The sequence below is a fragment of the Dipodomys merriami genome, unplaced genomic scaffold (genome assembly GCF_024711535.1).
Source record: "Dipodomys merriami isolate MVZ:Mamm:240054 unplaced genomic scaffold, mDipMer1.0.p SCAF_42, whole genome shotgun sequence".
Classification (NCBI taxonomy): Eukaryota; Metazoa; Chordata; class Mammalia; order Rodentia; family Heteromyidae; genus Dipodomys; species Dipodomys merriami.
Window position 1 is genome coordinate 1,623,294 of NW_027205826.1, and position 16,030 is coordinate 1,639,323.

General features: G+C 55.8%; 1 protein-coding gene across 1 annotated transcript in view; it reads right to left on the minus strand.

Moving 5' to 3' along the window:
• Window positions 1–257: 257 nt before the first annotated feature.
• Mgat5b (alpha-1,6-mannosylglycoprotein 6-beta-N-acetylglucosaminyltransferase B) overlaps window positions 258–16,030 on the minus strand; it is a 46,279-nt gene continuing 30,506 nt past the window's right edge. Inside the window, exons 11-17 of the mRNA XM_069992915.1 lie at window positions 11,594–11,724; window positions 6,221–6,376; window positions 5,739–5,885; window positions 5,485–5,601; window positions 3,621–3,695; window positions 2,273–2,529; window positions 258–1,850 (exon numbers count right to left, since the gene is read on the minus strand). Of these exons, the coding sequence (XP_069849016.1) occupies window positions 1,652–1,850; window positions 2,273–2,529; window positions 3,621–3,695; window positions 5,485–5,601; window positions 5,739–5,885; window positions 6,221–6,376; window positions 11,594–11,724 (1,082 nt within the window). The 3' untranslated portion in view covers window positions 258–1,651. The remainder of the gene's footprint in view (window positions 1,851–2,272; window positions 2,530–3,620; window positions 3,696–5,484; window positions 5,602–5,738; window positions 5,886–6,220; window positions 6,377–11,593; window positions 11,725–16,030) is intronic.

Sequence of the window (16,030 nt, forward strand, 5' to 3'; positions counted from 1 at the left end):
GAGATGATAGCACTTACCAGAATACATGAAGTGACAACTCATTTGTCAAATTCTCAGCCCAGTGCACCCACCCCCAAGGGCAGTCAGCGGGAAAGCCACCGCTGCTCACTTGCTCTGTGCTTTCTTCCCATCTCCCATGGCCGCAGCTGGCTGGAGGCCGGCAGGAGCCCAGCCCCAAAGGTTGTGGGGCCCAGCTCTCTACCTCTCATGCTGGGCCAGCCCTGAGGACCCCAGGAAGAGAAGAGACCCGGTTGATCTTCTGCATCTCACATCCCAATAAAATATTTATTATTTCAAGAAATAAATCTTTAAAAAAAGAGAGAGAGAAAAGAGTATCTCTATTGCTTTCCCCCAACAGGCCAGGTCCTTGGGAAGGAGAGCCTTCTGGGGGCCGCAGGGCCCGGCCAGGCCTTCTGCCCCCCATCTCCCCCCCCAGCCAGGGCTCAGCCCTCCTCCGTGCCCAGGGCCCCCAGCTGCCTCCTGGGGGGGGAGGGTCCAGCCGGCCCGTTCTCACGTGGGCAGGCTGGGTGGCAGTGTTGGTGGAGGTCTGGCCAGAGCCCCACAGGCTCTGGGCATGTGGAGCACCTGGGGCCGGGGCGGGCATGCCACACGGAGGTGGGCTGAGGTTAGAGGAACCGGGAGGGGGGACAGGGGGCGCACTACGGATGGCGTGGAAGCTCCCTGGGCCTCGGGCCTGACTTCTGGGGTGGAAGCCTCTAGGGCGGGGCGGGGCCGAGGCCAAGGCGGAGGGGCGTGGCTAGGGCGGAGAGGCGGGGCCGACGTGGGGAGGCGTGGCCGATTGGTGGGGCTAGGTGGAGGGGCGGGGCCGAGGCCAAGGCGGAGGGGCGTGGCTAGAGTGGAGAGGCGGGGCCGACGTGGGGAGGCGTGGCTGGTAGGCGGGGGTAGGGCAGAGGCCTACGTGAGGAGGCGCGGCCGGTTGGCGGGGCTAGGGCGGAGGGGCGGGGCCAGGGAGGGGCGGGGCTCGGCTGTGGACATTTCCGGCCCTCCCGCTCAGGCCCCTGAAGCGCAGGTCATGCCAGGGTGGGTTTCCGGAGCAGCCCGAATGCACAGTTGGAACAAGCAGGAGAGGAAGACAAGCCAGCTAGGGCCTGGGTGACCTCTGAACCCCAACTGCGGTCCCCAGCGCAGAGGGGCGCGGGCAGCTAAGAGGAGGCCTGGCTCCCCCCCTTCCCTCCCTCGGTCCTCTAGGCCCCCTGCGCAGTAAGAGCCTCGCATCCAGGTCCTCCGAGCAGGCAGGGCCCGGGCCCGCCCTGCGTGAACCGGGGCGCGGGGGGGGGGGCCGCGACACGGTCCCTGCTCGGCTCCTCCCGCAAGTCAGGGCCACCTGAGCCCCAGATCCGCCAGGGCCCTTTGTCCATCTGGTCCGGATCCCGCCTTGCACCGGTGGCTTCTGACCACCTGATGGGCGATGGAGCTCTGGGCGCCCGTCTTCTTCACCGCCGGGCCTGGGTGAGGATGAGGACCCTCCTGGGGTAGACTGGTGGGAGTGGAGGCCCCACGGCCTCCACTCCAGGGCCGGTTCCTGACCAGGGAAGGGCGCTCCGGGCCCGGGAATCCCGGCTGGAGCTTGGAAGGTGCTGGTGCTTTTCCCGCGACCCCGGGCGGCGCAGGCAGGTAGATCCTGGAGGCCTCACAGGCAGCCCTGGCACAAGGCCACCTGGCCCTTGAGGAAGTCTCGGCAGGGGCAGAGCCGCTCGTACTTGGTGCTGGCGCCGGCGCAGCTGAAGAGCAGCGGCTCCTTCTGCAGGTAGCACTCCTGGCCGGGCTGGGCCAGCGCTGGGTACAGGTGGTGCATCTCGCTCTCCGTGCTGTCGCAGGGCACCTGCAGCCTGCCAGGGCGTCACCAGTGTCACCAGCATCACCAGACGCTGCTCCCAGCCCGGCACTACCACCCTGCCCCGTGACTGGGGACGACAGAGAGGAAGACAGCACCCTGGAGAGGTTGGGGCACCCCGGAGCCCACAGGGGAGATGCTTTTGGCAGTTTGCACACCAGCCAGCAGAGGCCCACGGCCACAGAGTGTGGTGAAGGCAGGGTGGGGCATGGCAGGGCATGGCTGGGGGGGCAACACCCCTGGCTGTCTGGGCTCTGCCTGGAGGGGAGGGGTGTGATGTGAATTCACCCCTTCTCCATCCTTCCTGACTGGAAAACATTGAATATCTCCAGCCGGGCTGGGGGATGGGGACTGAGGCTGGGGTTCGGGGAGTAGGGAATGCCACAAGGGGGTCAGGCAAGAGGGGGCGCCACTCACTTGAGGAAGGCTTCCTGGCTGTTGAGGAAGGGGAAGAAGGAGGGCTCGCAGATCAGCCCACGGTCCAGGCAGGCATCGGTGCAGGCTTTCCCGGGAGCGGCCAGCCAGGCCCGTAGGGAGTGTGGAGGGGGCCAGGCCCCGGGGACCGAGCTGGCATTCAGGGCCCACTCGAGATGAGTGGCATTGGGGGCCAGCACAAAGAAGCTCTGTGCAGGGTGGGACCCTGGAGAAGCAGGGGCAGGGGCTGCACAGAAGTCCTGGCAGGAGGAGAGCGGAGTTAGGGGCGGGGACACACAGATGTCCCCAGCTCCTGCTGTGGGACCAGTCCTGAGGTTCCAGTAGTAGCCACTGTTGGGCACTTACGGAAAACCACACAGCCTCATGCATTGTTTCACTATGGCCTCCCACAGGACCCCCACAGGACCCCCCCCCAAGTATCCCGCAGGGAGGAACGGAGGCTCAGAGGTCAGGGTAGCTGTTCAGGGCTGGGGAGCAGAGGTAGGCCTTGAACTCCAAGCTGTCTGCAAGCTGTCTGCTCTGCTCTGCCTCAGTGTTTGGATCAGGCTCAGGTCCTCTACCCATAATCCCCATCCACAGTGGGGCCTGGGCCTTGGGATGACCCCTGGGCTCAGCTCCAGAGGCCCCAGGCCCCAGAACATGCTATTCTGTGAGTGTCATGGACTTGTCCCCGAAGGTGACTGGGCACAGGGAGAGCAGGGCAGGGCCAGGACCTGGATGGCAGGTAGGTCACCTCCAGCCTCCCTCCCAGATCTCACTGTCTAGCATTCTGAGCCGGGAAGAGAGCAGCTTTGAACCCGCCTGCCATGTAAGCCTTTCTCCCTTCCCCAGGACAGAGACCTCACTCCCCACCTGACTCATCAGCTCATCCCAGGAAATGGGGCAGGGGGACTCCTGTATGCCCCACTTATTCAGTTGCCAAACTTGTCTTGAGACAGAATCTCTCTATGTGACCCAGGCCAGCCTGGAACTTGTGCTCCTCTGCCTCAGCCTCCTGAGTTTTGAGATTGCAGGCATGCCCCTCTGTGCCCAGCTTGATACCGAATTGCTAAAGAGTGAAAGGTGTGCACTGCTGTGTTTGCGGGCCAAGGTGGGGGTGGGGCGGGGTCGGGGCTCTGAAGCGGGGCCCCATCCCTGAGCACGCGTGTTCTCTGGGCTGACACATGTCTGCCTGTCTGCATCCCTTGGTGGGGTGTGGGGCCGAGCTGTTTTCTGGGTACCGTAGTTTATGCCGACTGCACGCCTGGAACTGACCCAGCTGCAAGTGGGGTCTGGGCAGTTTGGGGTGGAAACCTCAAGCTCCAAGGCAGGCAACAGAGGGCGCCCCCACCTGGTGCTGGATGTAGGCGTGGATCCGCTCCAGCATTCCCTGGCAGGTGTACTCATAGGGCAGGTAGGGGTCTACCTGTGGGAGAGACGGGCAGAAGCATGGGGCAGGGGGGAGCTGGTGCTGGGGTGCCCACCACACCAGGACTGGGGCAGAGAGCTGGTTGGCCCAGCCCAGGGAGTCAGCCACCCTGCTACCTGGCCCACTACTCAGGTGGGAGTGCTGTTGCTCAGTACCCCCTCCAGGGCGACTCAAGGACACACACTCAGGACCCAGGAAGTCCTGCACCCTGTGCACTGTGTGCTGGCCTCATCCTGCCCAGCTCTCTTGCAGCTTCTGGGCACCTCTCTCCTTTGTAGAGCCCAGCTCTCTTCAGGGGCTGAGGCGCCCCCTTTCCCTGGCCCAGCCCCTTCCCCTGGCCCGACCCCCTTCTCCCGCCCAGCCCCTTTCAGGCCCCACTTCCTGTGACAGGACCACATTCATCAGTGGCTCCTGGAAGCCCAGCCTTCTTTCTTCCCATCCCAGGACCAGACTAGCACCCGAGTCCTCACTTCCCATTTCTCTTCTTTGTAGGCGACTGTGGGTACCTTGGGGTTGCCTGGCACTGAGTCCCTGGTGCTCAGGTGCCAGGTGCACCAGAAGCTCAGGAAATGATTGTGGAGTAAAAAACACATCCTCAGCCCTGCCCGCGTCCTGCCCAAGACATGGAGCATTAGAGGAGGGACCAACGGCAGCTCCAAGTCAGACAGGACTAAATAACTCTTAGAAGTCACTGCCCCCAAAGCCAGGTATCAGTGGCTCACACCTGTCATCCTAGCTACGCAGGAGGCTGAAATCTGAGGATCACAGTTCAAAGCTGGCACAAGCAGGAAAGTCTGTGAGACTCTTATCTCCAATATACTACTTAGAAAAGGCCAGAAGTGGCGCTGTGGCTCAGGGACAGTGCCCAGGCCCAAAGTTCAGGGATAGTGCCCAGGTCCAGAGTTCAAGCCCCAGGACCAGTGAGAGAGAAAAAGAAAGAAAGAGAAGAGAGGGGGGGAGGAAGGGAAAGAGGGAGGGAGGAAGGAAGGAAGGAAGGAAGGAAAAAAATCAATCACTGCTCCTTCACTTTGAACATAGCTCATGGTTGCACTGGAACTTGATTTTTTTCTGATTATAAAATATTTTTCTAGTTATAAAATATTAATGATTTACAATGCATTTTACATTGTAAACTGATTTATGTGTGTGTGTATGCGTGCTCGCACGCTAGTACTTGGACTTGAACTCAAGGCTAGCGTGCTGTTCCTTAGCTCTTTTTGCTCAAGAATGGCCCTCTATCACTTGAGTCACAGCTCTACTTTTGTTTTGTTTTCTGGTTAACTGGAGTTGTTAGTCTCAGGGACTTTCCTGCTTAGGGCTGGCTTCAAACCTTGATCCCCAGATCCCAGCTTCCTGAGTAGCTAGAATTACAGGCATGAGGCACTGGTGCCCAGCAGGTATTTCATTCATTCTGAAAAAAGAACAATAACCACTCATTCCCCAACGAAGGCTGCATGCCATGTGTCTAACTGTCTCCTGCTGACACAGCAGCTCATGCCAGGGCAGGAGCGTTGAATCGTGGGATGCAGAAAGCCAGGAGGACAGAGAGAAGGGATGGTGGGAAGTCAGTGGACACCTCATCTTCCCCCTGCTTTTTCATAACTGATCAGCCCCTTCCTGCCCCTTCCCCCTTCAGGCCCAGCACAGTGCCAGCTTGGAGGGGACGGATGAGGAGAGGGGCGGACTCCTTTGCCAAGCCAGGCCCGCAAGGCCGAGCGCTGGCTTCCATTTTCTAATATCTGATGAAACCCGGCAGTGGGTGGCGGTGACCGGGTCTGAGGCTCACCTGGGTCTTCATGATGGCCTTGATGGCCGCTTCAAACTCCTCTGAGTTGTTGTAATCCACGGTCCACACGTGGGGCTTGCCGATGAAGTTCTCTGCGTAGGGATGCTGGGAGAAGACCTGGCGAGGCAGACAGGTGTCTGCTTCTCCCTGTGCCTGGGCTGCGGGACTGAGGGAAGGCCCTCCCACCCGGGTGTCTCTTCTCCCCTTCCCCACACCTTGGAGTCCCCAATCCCGGCTGGAACCCTGGCACTCACCTCCCTAGAGGTGGGTTTGCCTCGAAAGAACTCATGGTTGAGGGAGCTGTGCGGAGGGCTGAACCGGGACTGCAGGAAGATGCAGCCATTGGCGATGGCCTCCAGGGGGGCTGGGCCCTCGTAGGGGAAGCCGAACCCTATGAAAAGCTGAGACAGCCAGGTGGCACAAGGTCAGTCCGTGAGGGCTGGTCCGGCAGGCAAGGCTGGGGGGGGGGGAGGGGGAAAGGGCACTCACAGGAAACCACGGGGACAGTAAAGATGGCCCCGACTATGGCAGGCCAGCAGGCCCTTCTCTTCCATTCAAGGGCCTCCCTGCCGGCCGGATGCCTCATGAGTGCCCTGGGGTGGCAGGGCACGCTGAGGGAAACCGTGGGAGTGGCAGGCGGGCAGGCACCTGTGGGGTGGGACTAGGCAGGCACCTGTGGCTGGCTGGCGGGCTAGGCAGCGGCTGGGCTGGGGCAGGCAGCGGCAGCGGGACTCACTTTGGCCTTGCGCAGCAGCTGCTGGAACTCCGGCTGTGGCAGGAGGCCGTGGTTCTTCACGAAGGCCGGGACCTCGGGCGGCCGCTGGCTGTCGTAGTACACAGTGCCATGGACCTCCATGTACTTGTTGAGGATGTTCAGGAATTTCTCCTTCCCCTGGAGGAGACGGAGGACGAGGTGAAGCCTCAAGCCGAGCTCAGAAGGCAAAGCTTGTAGAGCAGATAGCCCTGATCTGGGGGTGTGTGTGTCAGAAGCTGGGGAGCCGGGACCGTGGCACACTGTACGGTCCCTGGGGACACCTCTCCTCTGGTCTTCTGCAAGGCCTGGATGAGCCCAGAGGCTTTGGTTATTTTTAGCTGTGGAAGAGCTGTTTCCAAAGGAGCCCAACAGCACCAGTGTTCAGATAGATCCAAGAGGAGCTGCTGGGCCTCCTCTTATCCCTGGTGACCACAGGACTACTGGGGAGTTGTGGGGCTCTCTGGAGCCCAGTGCTCTGTACACCCCTCCAAGCATCCACCCACTTATCCATCTATCCCCCCGCCTTAGCCATCTGCCCCTCCACCCGCCCACTCATCCATCCATCCATTTATCTATCAACCTACTTATTCATCCATCCACCCATCATCCATCCATCCATCCATCACCCATCCATTCATCTACCCACTTATCCATCTATCCATCTCCCTATCTACCCATCCAATTATCCAGCTACCCACCCACCCACCCATGTACTCATCCATTCATACACTCATCCATCCATCCACCCACTTCTTTCATCTTTTTCAGGGGATCCTTGAATTAGTACTTTAGATTAAAAACCTACAGACTTATCTGGAAGAAAGACAGACCAGAACTAGAGTGGCTCTTGAAGGAACCTAATATATATACGGTTGGTTCAAACACTGTAATTGTTTAAACTGACCAGGTGCACACACAAATATGTGTGCTTCTAGGGCCTTAGTACCAGCCAAGAGTAAAAAGAAATCCTCTCTGGAAACAAAAGGCATGATCTTCAAAATCAAATTATTTCTATTTCTATAATTTAATCATATTAATTTTCCAGTACTCAAAAAAAATTAACCCATGAGATGCTAAACAAAATCCCAGCAAGCTTTGCTGTCGATGTCAATTCTAAACTTCACTGGGAAATAACCAAAGACATGGAAAAGAAGAGCTAAGCTAGCAGACATGATGCCTGACCTCATGACCCATTCTACAACTACCAGGGTGCAGACAGTGTGCTCCTGCCATCGGGGTAACACGGGGGTGCAGACAGGGCCCCAGTGGCTCAAGCTGGTGATCTTAGCAACTCAGGAGACTAAGATATGAGGATCACGGTTCAGAGTTAGCCCAGGCAGGAAAGTCCATGAGACTCTTATCTCCAACAAACCACCAAAAAGGCAGAAGTGGAGCTATGGCTCAAGCCCTGAGTTCAAGCCCGTGGCCAACAAGAAAAAAACAACATGACTTATAAAACTAGATTATGCAGTGAAAAAAAGTCAAACCAAGCCGGGCACTGGTGACTTATGCCTGCAATACTAGCTACTCAGGAGGCTGAGATCTGAGGATCACAGTTCAAAGACAGGCCAGGCAGGAAAGTCTGTGAGACTCTTATCTCCAACTAATCACAGAAAGAGCCCAAAGTGCTACTGTGGCTCAAGTGGTAGAGCACTAGTCTTGAGCAAAAAGCAGCTCAAGGGCAGTGCCCAGGCCCAGAGTTCAAGTCCTAGAACCAGGGGGAAAAAATCAAATCAAGTGTGCAAGGTGTGAAGGCCATGTTGCAGAATCTCCGTTCACGTTCCTCATCATTCCCATTAGCACCTGCTAAGTTTCTAGTACCTTCCTCAGGACTTCGTATGCAGGGTAACAACCTATGATTCCTTTTTTATTGTTGCTGTTGCTAGTCCTGGTGCTTGAACTCAGTGCCTGGGCACTGTCTCGGAGCCCTTTCTTGCTCAAGGCTAATACTCTACCACTTGAGCCACAGTTTCTAGCTTTTTAGTCATTCATTGGAGATAAGAGTCTCACAGTTTTTCCTGCCTGGGCTGGCTTTAAACCACTACTCTCAGATCTCAGCCTCCATAATAGCTAGGATTACAGCATGAGCCATTGGTGCCCAGATATGAATTCTGTTTAAAACACACACACTCATAGGCACGTGCACCCACGCACACCAGTGGGTTCATATTCTAGGCCCCGGCCCCTCCATACCTAGGGTCACAGGTTCCAGGAGGCAGAAACACAAAATGTACACAACAGACACAGTCTCTCATACTTCACATCATCTCCATATTAAGTCTAGGGGATGACCAGGGAAAAGCTGTCCATTTTTCAGTACAGAAAACTTTTTTTTTCAAATACTTCCTCCATCTGTAGTTGGTTAGATCTGTGGATGTGGAAGCCACAGATACAAATGGCTGACCAGGTGCGGAACACAGGTCACTTGATATAAGAGGGTAAGTTTCAAGTTTCTCTACTATATATTCAACCTACTGTGTGTGTGTATGTGTGTGTGTGTGAGAGAGAGAGAGACAGAGAGAGAGACAGAGAGAGAGACAGAGAGAGAGCGAGAGCGCTGGTCCTAGAACTTGAACTCAGGGCCTGGATGCTGTCCCTGAGCTCTTTTGTTCAAGGCTAGCATTCTACTACTTAAGCCATAACTTCCAGCTTTTTTTTTTTTTTTTTTTTTTTGCCAGTTGTGAGGCTTGAACTCTGGGTCTGGGCACTGTCCCTCAGCTCTTCAGCTCAAAGCAAGCACTCTACCACGTGAGCCACAGCGCTACTTATGTTTTCCGTGGTTAATTGGAGATAAGAGTCTCATGGACTTTCCTGCCCTGGCTGGCTTTGAACTGTGATCTTCAGATCTCAGCTTCCTGAGTAGCTAGGACTACAGGCATGAACCACCAGCACCTGGCTTTACTTCCAGCTTTTTGATGGTTAAATGGAAATAAGAGTCTCATGGACTTTTCCTGTCCTGGCTGGCTTCAAACAGCAATCCTTAGATCTCAGCCTCCGGAGTAGTTAGGATTACAGGCATGAGCACCAGCACCCTGCTCACTCTTTTGACTGCACTGTTCTGGTAGACTCCTTCACATAGAAGAGCTGGTTGGGGACCCCTGGGTGGATTTCACTAGTTGCCTTGACCCAGAGACGTCTGTCTGGAATGCTTGCTATGAGGAGAGATGGCGTGCCCAGAGCTGATGAAGTGGTCTCTCCTGCTGCCCTCAGTCTCCCCATGCTCCTCATCCTCACTCCTGTTCCCAGGGATCTGTTCTCTAATAGAACAGCCCCTAAGCCATAGGTCCAGGCTGTTTCTGGGGGAGCTCAGAAACACGGGCTCCGGATGCCCCGTTCGGCTCTGGCTGGGTAAGGACACTGGGTGGCCTCTCACCCGCCCTCTCTCTCCTCCCCTTGGGGCTCCCTGGTCCCTGAACAGCAGCCCGCATGTGTTGCAGGGTGCCCACCGCTGTAATTTTTCTCTTCATCCAGCCACCTCTGACTGCCTTCGGCTACAGACACAAGGCAAAGATGTGTTCTGCAAAGTGGTTTCTTGGAGATGTCTTGCTGAGCAGGCCTCTCCAGGCCACCACGGAAGCCAGAGAGGGGACCTTTGCCTGGCCCAATGTCAGGGTCTCGGTATCTCTCTCCCCACATGTTTTTCCTCTCTTTCTTCTCTCTCCCCGCCTTCAGTTTCCTAACTGCTTCCTGTTTGTTTTTTTTTGTTGTTGTTGTTGCTTTTTTTTGGTCGGTCCTGGGGCTTGAACTCTGGGCCTGGGCGCTGTCCCTCAGCTCTTCAGCTCAAGGCTAGTGCTCTACCACTTGAGCTACAGCTCCACTTCCAGTTTTTCTAGTAGTTTATTGGCGATAAGAGTGTCACAGACTTTCCTGCCCGGGCTGGCTTTGAACCATGATCTCAGATCTCAGCATCCTGAGTAGCTAGGATGACAGGCGTGAGCCACCAGCACCGGCTTTTTTTTTTTTTTTAACAGTGTGTCCAATGACCTCCTACTTCACCCTCCCCAGCCCAAGACTTCCAGCTCCCCCTCGCCCCCACCGACAGCCATCATGACGGACATCTGCAAGAATCATCTCTCATGCAGTGATGCCACCAATGGGCATTTATCTCAAAGATGACAGACAAGACACAGTGAAGACTTGCACATGCTCAGGGATAACATGGTCATGGTGACAGTCACTACCACAGCAGTGGGAAGGCCAAGTAAGGGGGAGGTCACATGGGAGCACTAGACCCTGGCCTGGCCGCTGCCTCGGTGCCCTCTATAAGATACACTCCCCCTCCCCCAATCTCTCTTCTCTCCTTCTTCCACAGAGAGCCCAGGATGAGCCGGGCACATGGCTGAGTCCTGTAAGCCCTGGTTCGACCACACGATGACTATCTAATGATCAAGAACACCATCTCTTGGCTTCAAGGCATGTTTAAATCACTAATTCGTGAGTTTCCTGTGACAGTTGGGTCTAACCCTGATCAGTAAATCAGAAGCAATTATTACATTAGATGGTCATGTAACTGGCCTGATGTGGGGCATAGGGACCACCGAGTCTCCTGTTAGCAGGTCTATTATTGACCTCTGTCCTTCTGAGCAGCTGCTCTGTGGCCATGCCAAACGGACTCCGACCAGTGGGAAGCTGCCTCTCCCCTCACAGAGAGTACCCCACTCCCCACCTCGGTCCACCCAGGATGAGAACCGCCAAGGGAGACCCCCCTACCCAGCTGCTGTTAGAGAGGCCAAGGGCGCCAGACAAACGGTTTCCATACCTGTAGCTGCCTCACCGCCAGGGGAGCACAGGGAACAGAGGACAGAGAGCGGGTTAGTGCCGGATAGTTAGCAGGCTTCACCCCATGCAGGCTTTCCAGAGACCCCTCTCTCCTCCCATGGACCCCCCCTCAAGCCCCTCTTCTGGAACTCCCATCACTTATTGATCTGTTCTTGGACGGAGGGTTGGAAGGTTAGTCAGTCCTCCAATAAGTAATCATCTGAGTTGACTATAAACGGGGGCAGAGAGGGACAAGTGTGGGCTTCGGGGCTGCAGTTGGGGATGCGGGGGACATTTTCATTCAGTTGCACAGGGCACACGGAAGCTGGTTCTGGAAAGAGGTGCTGGGGACCTAGTGCAGGGAGGGACCCAGCAGCTTCCTGCTGCTGAGCTGGCCCTGCCCTGGTGGGGAGCGGCTGGCCTGTGAGGGGCGTGGCCTGAACGTTCTGTGGGCGTGGTCCAACTGGTACATCAGTAGTCTGAGTGGCTGTACTGGTGGGGGCGTGGCCCTTACGGACGGGTGCGGTCACGGGCAGTGGGCGTGGCCTCCCTGGCATGGGCGTGGCGGGCACCTTGGTAGCCACGCCCCATGCTCACCTTCCAGATACTGGCCTCCTTGCCATACACCACGGCCATGTTGCTGGCCTTGCCGCCTTTGATGAGCTGCTTCTCGGTCTCGTTGAGCTCCTCTGACACGAAGCCCATGAAGGAGTTGTCCGGGGTGTGCGCTGCAGCCCGACCACGCGGAAGGGAAGGGGGTTACCAGATTGAGGAAACTGTAGTTCCGTCTTGGGGGCCCTCCCTTCCTCAGTCCACCAGCTCCATCCCCGTTACACCCCTGTCTCCCCTCTCTAGAGCCACCCACTTCGGCTCATCCTACCAGGTGCTTCCTGTGCAGCACACCCCACACCCCGCAGCCCCCCACAGGCCTGCTTGGCCCTGAGCAGCGGGCTGTGCTAGGGTCCCCCTCACACCCCCGTCGCTCACCGCTCCCTTCCCCTGCCACCACAGTCCTGGTGCATTATGTGCAGACTTTATATTACGTGTTTATCTGTTCTCGTCTTCCTGGCAGAAGAAAGAAAGGAAGGCGGCAACTCCCAGGGTCCTTCTGGGTCCCCAGCATCATCGCAAGGGCCTTGGGCAGGGAGGACCCACGACATCTCTTTTTTTTTTTTTTTTTTAGGTCCGGTCGTGGGCCCTGAACTCTGGGTCTGGGTGCTGTCCCTCAGCTCTTCAGCTCAAGGCCAGCGCTCTACCACTTGAGCCACAGCGCCACTTCCGGCTTTTTTCTTTTTGCTTATGTGGTGCTGAGGAATCGAACCCAGGGCCTCATGCATGCAAGGCAAGCGCTCTACCACTGAGCCACCTTCCCAGCCCCCACAATATCTCTTAACACGTGTCTGCCTGGATGGCGTCTCCCTCCTCTCCTTGGCTGACAAACTCCTCAACTCCTATTCTGCCGCAGAGCTGCCTGCGCTGTCCCCTCCTCCTAGAGGGCTCTTGGGATCCACAAGCCCTCGGGTTCCACCTGCTGTGCTGCAGCCTCTGCGACAGTGCAGGCCGTACACGGGCCTTCTGATCCGCCCCGGAATCCCCCGTGTTTTATGTCCTCATCCCCTTCCCTCCTGGCTTATGCCAAATCTACTCAGTCACAGCAGGGGTGAGGTCTTATGCCAGCAAGGCACCAAGTCCCTGCCCTCTAAGTGCTTAGACTTCAAATTAAGTATTTATTGAATCCAATTACACTGCGCCTACCAGGCTACACAGAAGAGATGCGGGGAGCAAGGGTTGAAATCAACCACATATTCTCCGTTGCTCAGCACAATATGGATGACAAACCCATTTCCCCACGTCAGGTGCACGTCATCCACATTTTAACACTTCTCAGATTGGAACAAATGTGCTAATCACACGGGTAGATTCGGTGTGGTCATACCACCCCTGAAGGCCCGCAGGGAGTCCTGAGCTATGTCTGGGATATATTAGGAAAGGCTCACGCTGGTAATCCTAGCTACTCAGGAGGCTGAGAGCTGAGGATCCCGGTTCAAAGCTAGTTCTGGCAGGAGAGTCTGTGAGATTCGTATCTCCAATTAACTATTGAGAAACAGCCAGAAGTGGCCCTATGGATCAAGCAGTAGAGTGCTATCCTTGAGCACAAAGAGACTCAGGGACAGCGCCAAGGCCCTGAGTTCAAACCCCAGGACCAGCAAAAAAAAAAAGAAGGAGGGGGGAGGCTGGTTACCATTCAAGTGCCCCACCGCTCCCCAAAAGTTCAGGATTCTTGGGTCTGAAAGAATCACTGTTAAGAATGGCCTTCACTGGTTAGGGAAACCACCCCTTCTCTAGCTTGAACTCCTGCCTGTGGGGGGCTGGGGCACCGCCAGCTCTGCTGTCCAAAGAGGCTCCGCCCAACCCAGACAGAGGCCCCAGGAGGGCGTCAGGTGCTCGCAGCCCATTGGCTGCCTCCCCACTCTCTCCCTCCCCTCTGGGGTGTGGCCACTAGCAGTAGGCGTGGCCTCCACTGCCCTAGCCTCTCTGTCTCTGCTGTTTCCCTGTCTTTTGGCCTGGCTGAAGAGCCATCAGGAAATGCATCTTCATTCCACCAACCCTACTAGAACAGACGGATTTAGAACACAATTAGCTAAACTACTGGGAGTGGGACAAGGAAAGATGGCAACCAATTAAAATCTCACTGGGACCATTAAGCAAGAAGCTCTGGGGACAGGGCAGGGGTAAGGCCTAGAGAGACCCAGGCAGCCAGTGTCCTGGTCCAACACCCCCCCCCCACAACACTGCGTGCCCCCCCCCAACCCGTTAGCTCACTGGGGCAATCAGCCAGCTAGGCAGAAAAAAAAAATGTGCAAGAAAATTCCTTCTCAGATTCTGAGTCATGAACACTGGTGAGCTCAGCTCTCTTTCTCGCCGCCGCACCCCCTTCCCCTCTGGGATTTATTCAACCAATTAACATTCTCTGAGGATCCACACAGGCTCCAGAAAGATGAAGACAAAAAGTCGTACTGGTGTTTTGTTTTTTAGAGAAAAAAAAAAACAAAACGGGCTCATCATCCATCAGGGAAATAAGTACATACAGCAATAACTGATACACTTGAATAGATGCCTTTACCCAGCTTGGTTTATGAATTGGTGGCTCACGCCTGTCATCTTAGCTACTCAGGAGGCTGAGAGCTGAGGATCGCCGTTTAAAGCCAGCCGGGGTGTGTGTGACCTCCCCCCTGCAGTGGCCAGGAAAACATGCCTCCACAATAATGTTCTCAAACCTGGTGTTGGGTTCATGCCTGTAATCCCAGCACCCAGGGGCTGAGGCAGGAGGGTTGTGAGTTCGAGGCCGGCCTGGGTTGCATGGTGAGACTTCTTGTCTCAAAACACATTTGCTTCTCCTCCGTGACATGCTCTAGCACTAACATCTACAGTAAACCCTAAATGCAAGCTCTAGAACTTTCCTTGAAAGACCCTAGTCCTCTGTTCCTGGCCCCCCAGGACTGACTTACTGGCCTCCTATCCCACCCCTTTCCTTCTAAGTGTGCTCAGTACCCAAGGCTCCAGCTCAAGCTTTTCCTCACCCCCCCCCCAGAAGCCCCCTCCTTTCCCCTCTAAACCCTTTCCTTCCAAAACCCAGTCCCCTGTGACCCCCCCTCCCACTCAGCACAGTGAGAAGCCTCCTGCAACCTTGCAACAGACGCTGAGGAGGAAGTCTGGTGCTCAGAAAGCTGTGTGACTTCAGGCAGAGTGCTCTACCTCTCTGAGCCGCCGTTTTCTCACAAACCTTCTCTACCTTCCCTACCCTTCTGGGAGCTAATCAAGCCATTACTCAGGCATTTCCATTCACACACACACACACACACACACACACACACACACACACACACACACACACACACACACACACACACACACACACACACACACCGCTCCCACAGCCACACACACCTTCAATGCAGCCTAGAACCTAGAGGAGAATTAAAAAGAACAGTCTTGGCACTCAGAAGAGAGGCCCAGCGCTTGACAGGCTAAATAAAGATCATGTGCTTTTCTTCCCAGCAAGTGCCTGGAGACTCTGCTCAGAACCTACTTTGCTCTTAATTTAGATACAGTTCTAGCCAGGGTGTTTATCTGCCTTCCTGACCTAAAGCCTTCAAAGAACGGAAAATCTGATGTGCTGGCGGGGCGCTGCGAAAGCGGAGGAGCTAACTGCGGAAAGTGACAGCTGCTGGACTGCAGCCTGGCCCTTGAGAACCGGCTCTCGCACCAAGAAAAGGCCAGCTGAGCCGGGCGCGGAGGCTCACGCCTGCAGCCCTAGCTCTCAGGAGGCTGAGATCTGAGGATTGAACTTAAGAGCCAGCCTAGGCCGGGCAAAACTGTGAGACTCTGAGCTCCAATTAACCAGCAAGAAGCTAGGAAGGGCTGGAGGTGTGGCTCAAGTGGTAGAGCATCAACCGTGAATGCAAAAGCTGAGAGCATGAAGCCCTGGGTTCAAGCCCAGTACCAGCGCATGCGTGTGAGCACATAGATGCTAAAGCATTTTCAGTATGCTATACTTAAGTGGGTTGGTCAAGGCCAGGAACACCAGCTCATGCCTATAATCCCAGCTGCTAAGGAACCTGAGATCAGGAGGATCACAGTTCCAGGCCAGTTGGAGCAAAAAGCTATCAGCCAATAGCTGAACATGGTGGTAGATGGCTGTGGTCCCAGGTAAATGAGAAGCATAAACAGGAGGATCAAAGTCCAAAGCCAGGCCCAAGTAAAAACTCAAGACTCTATATATGAGAAATAATTAAAAGGACTGTGGGCACGGCTCAAGTGCCATGACATCTTCCTGGCAGGCCCTAAGTTCAAATCCGGGTACTGCCAGAAAACATTAAAAAGGTGCCTGTGTATTTCAGAGTCTCATCACAAATCACACGTGCCCAGCTCTCCAGCAGTCTGGCCTGAAGGCCTCTGTCTATAGATTCTACCCAGACTCCGGCCACCCCGGCATGGCCCTCACTTCCCATTATCCCCAGTACTGGACCCTTC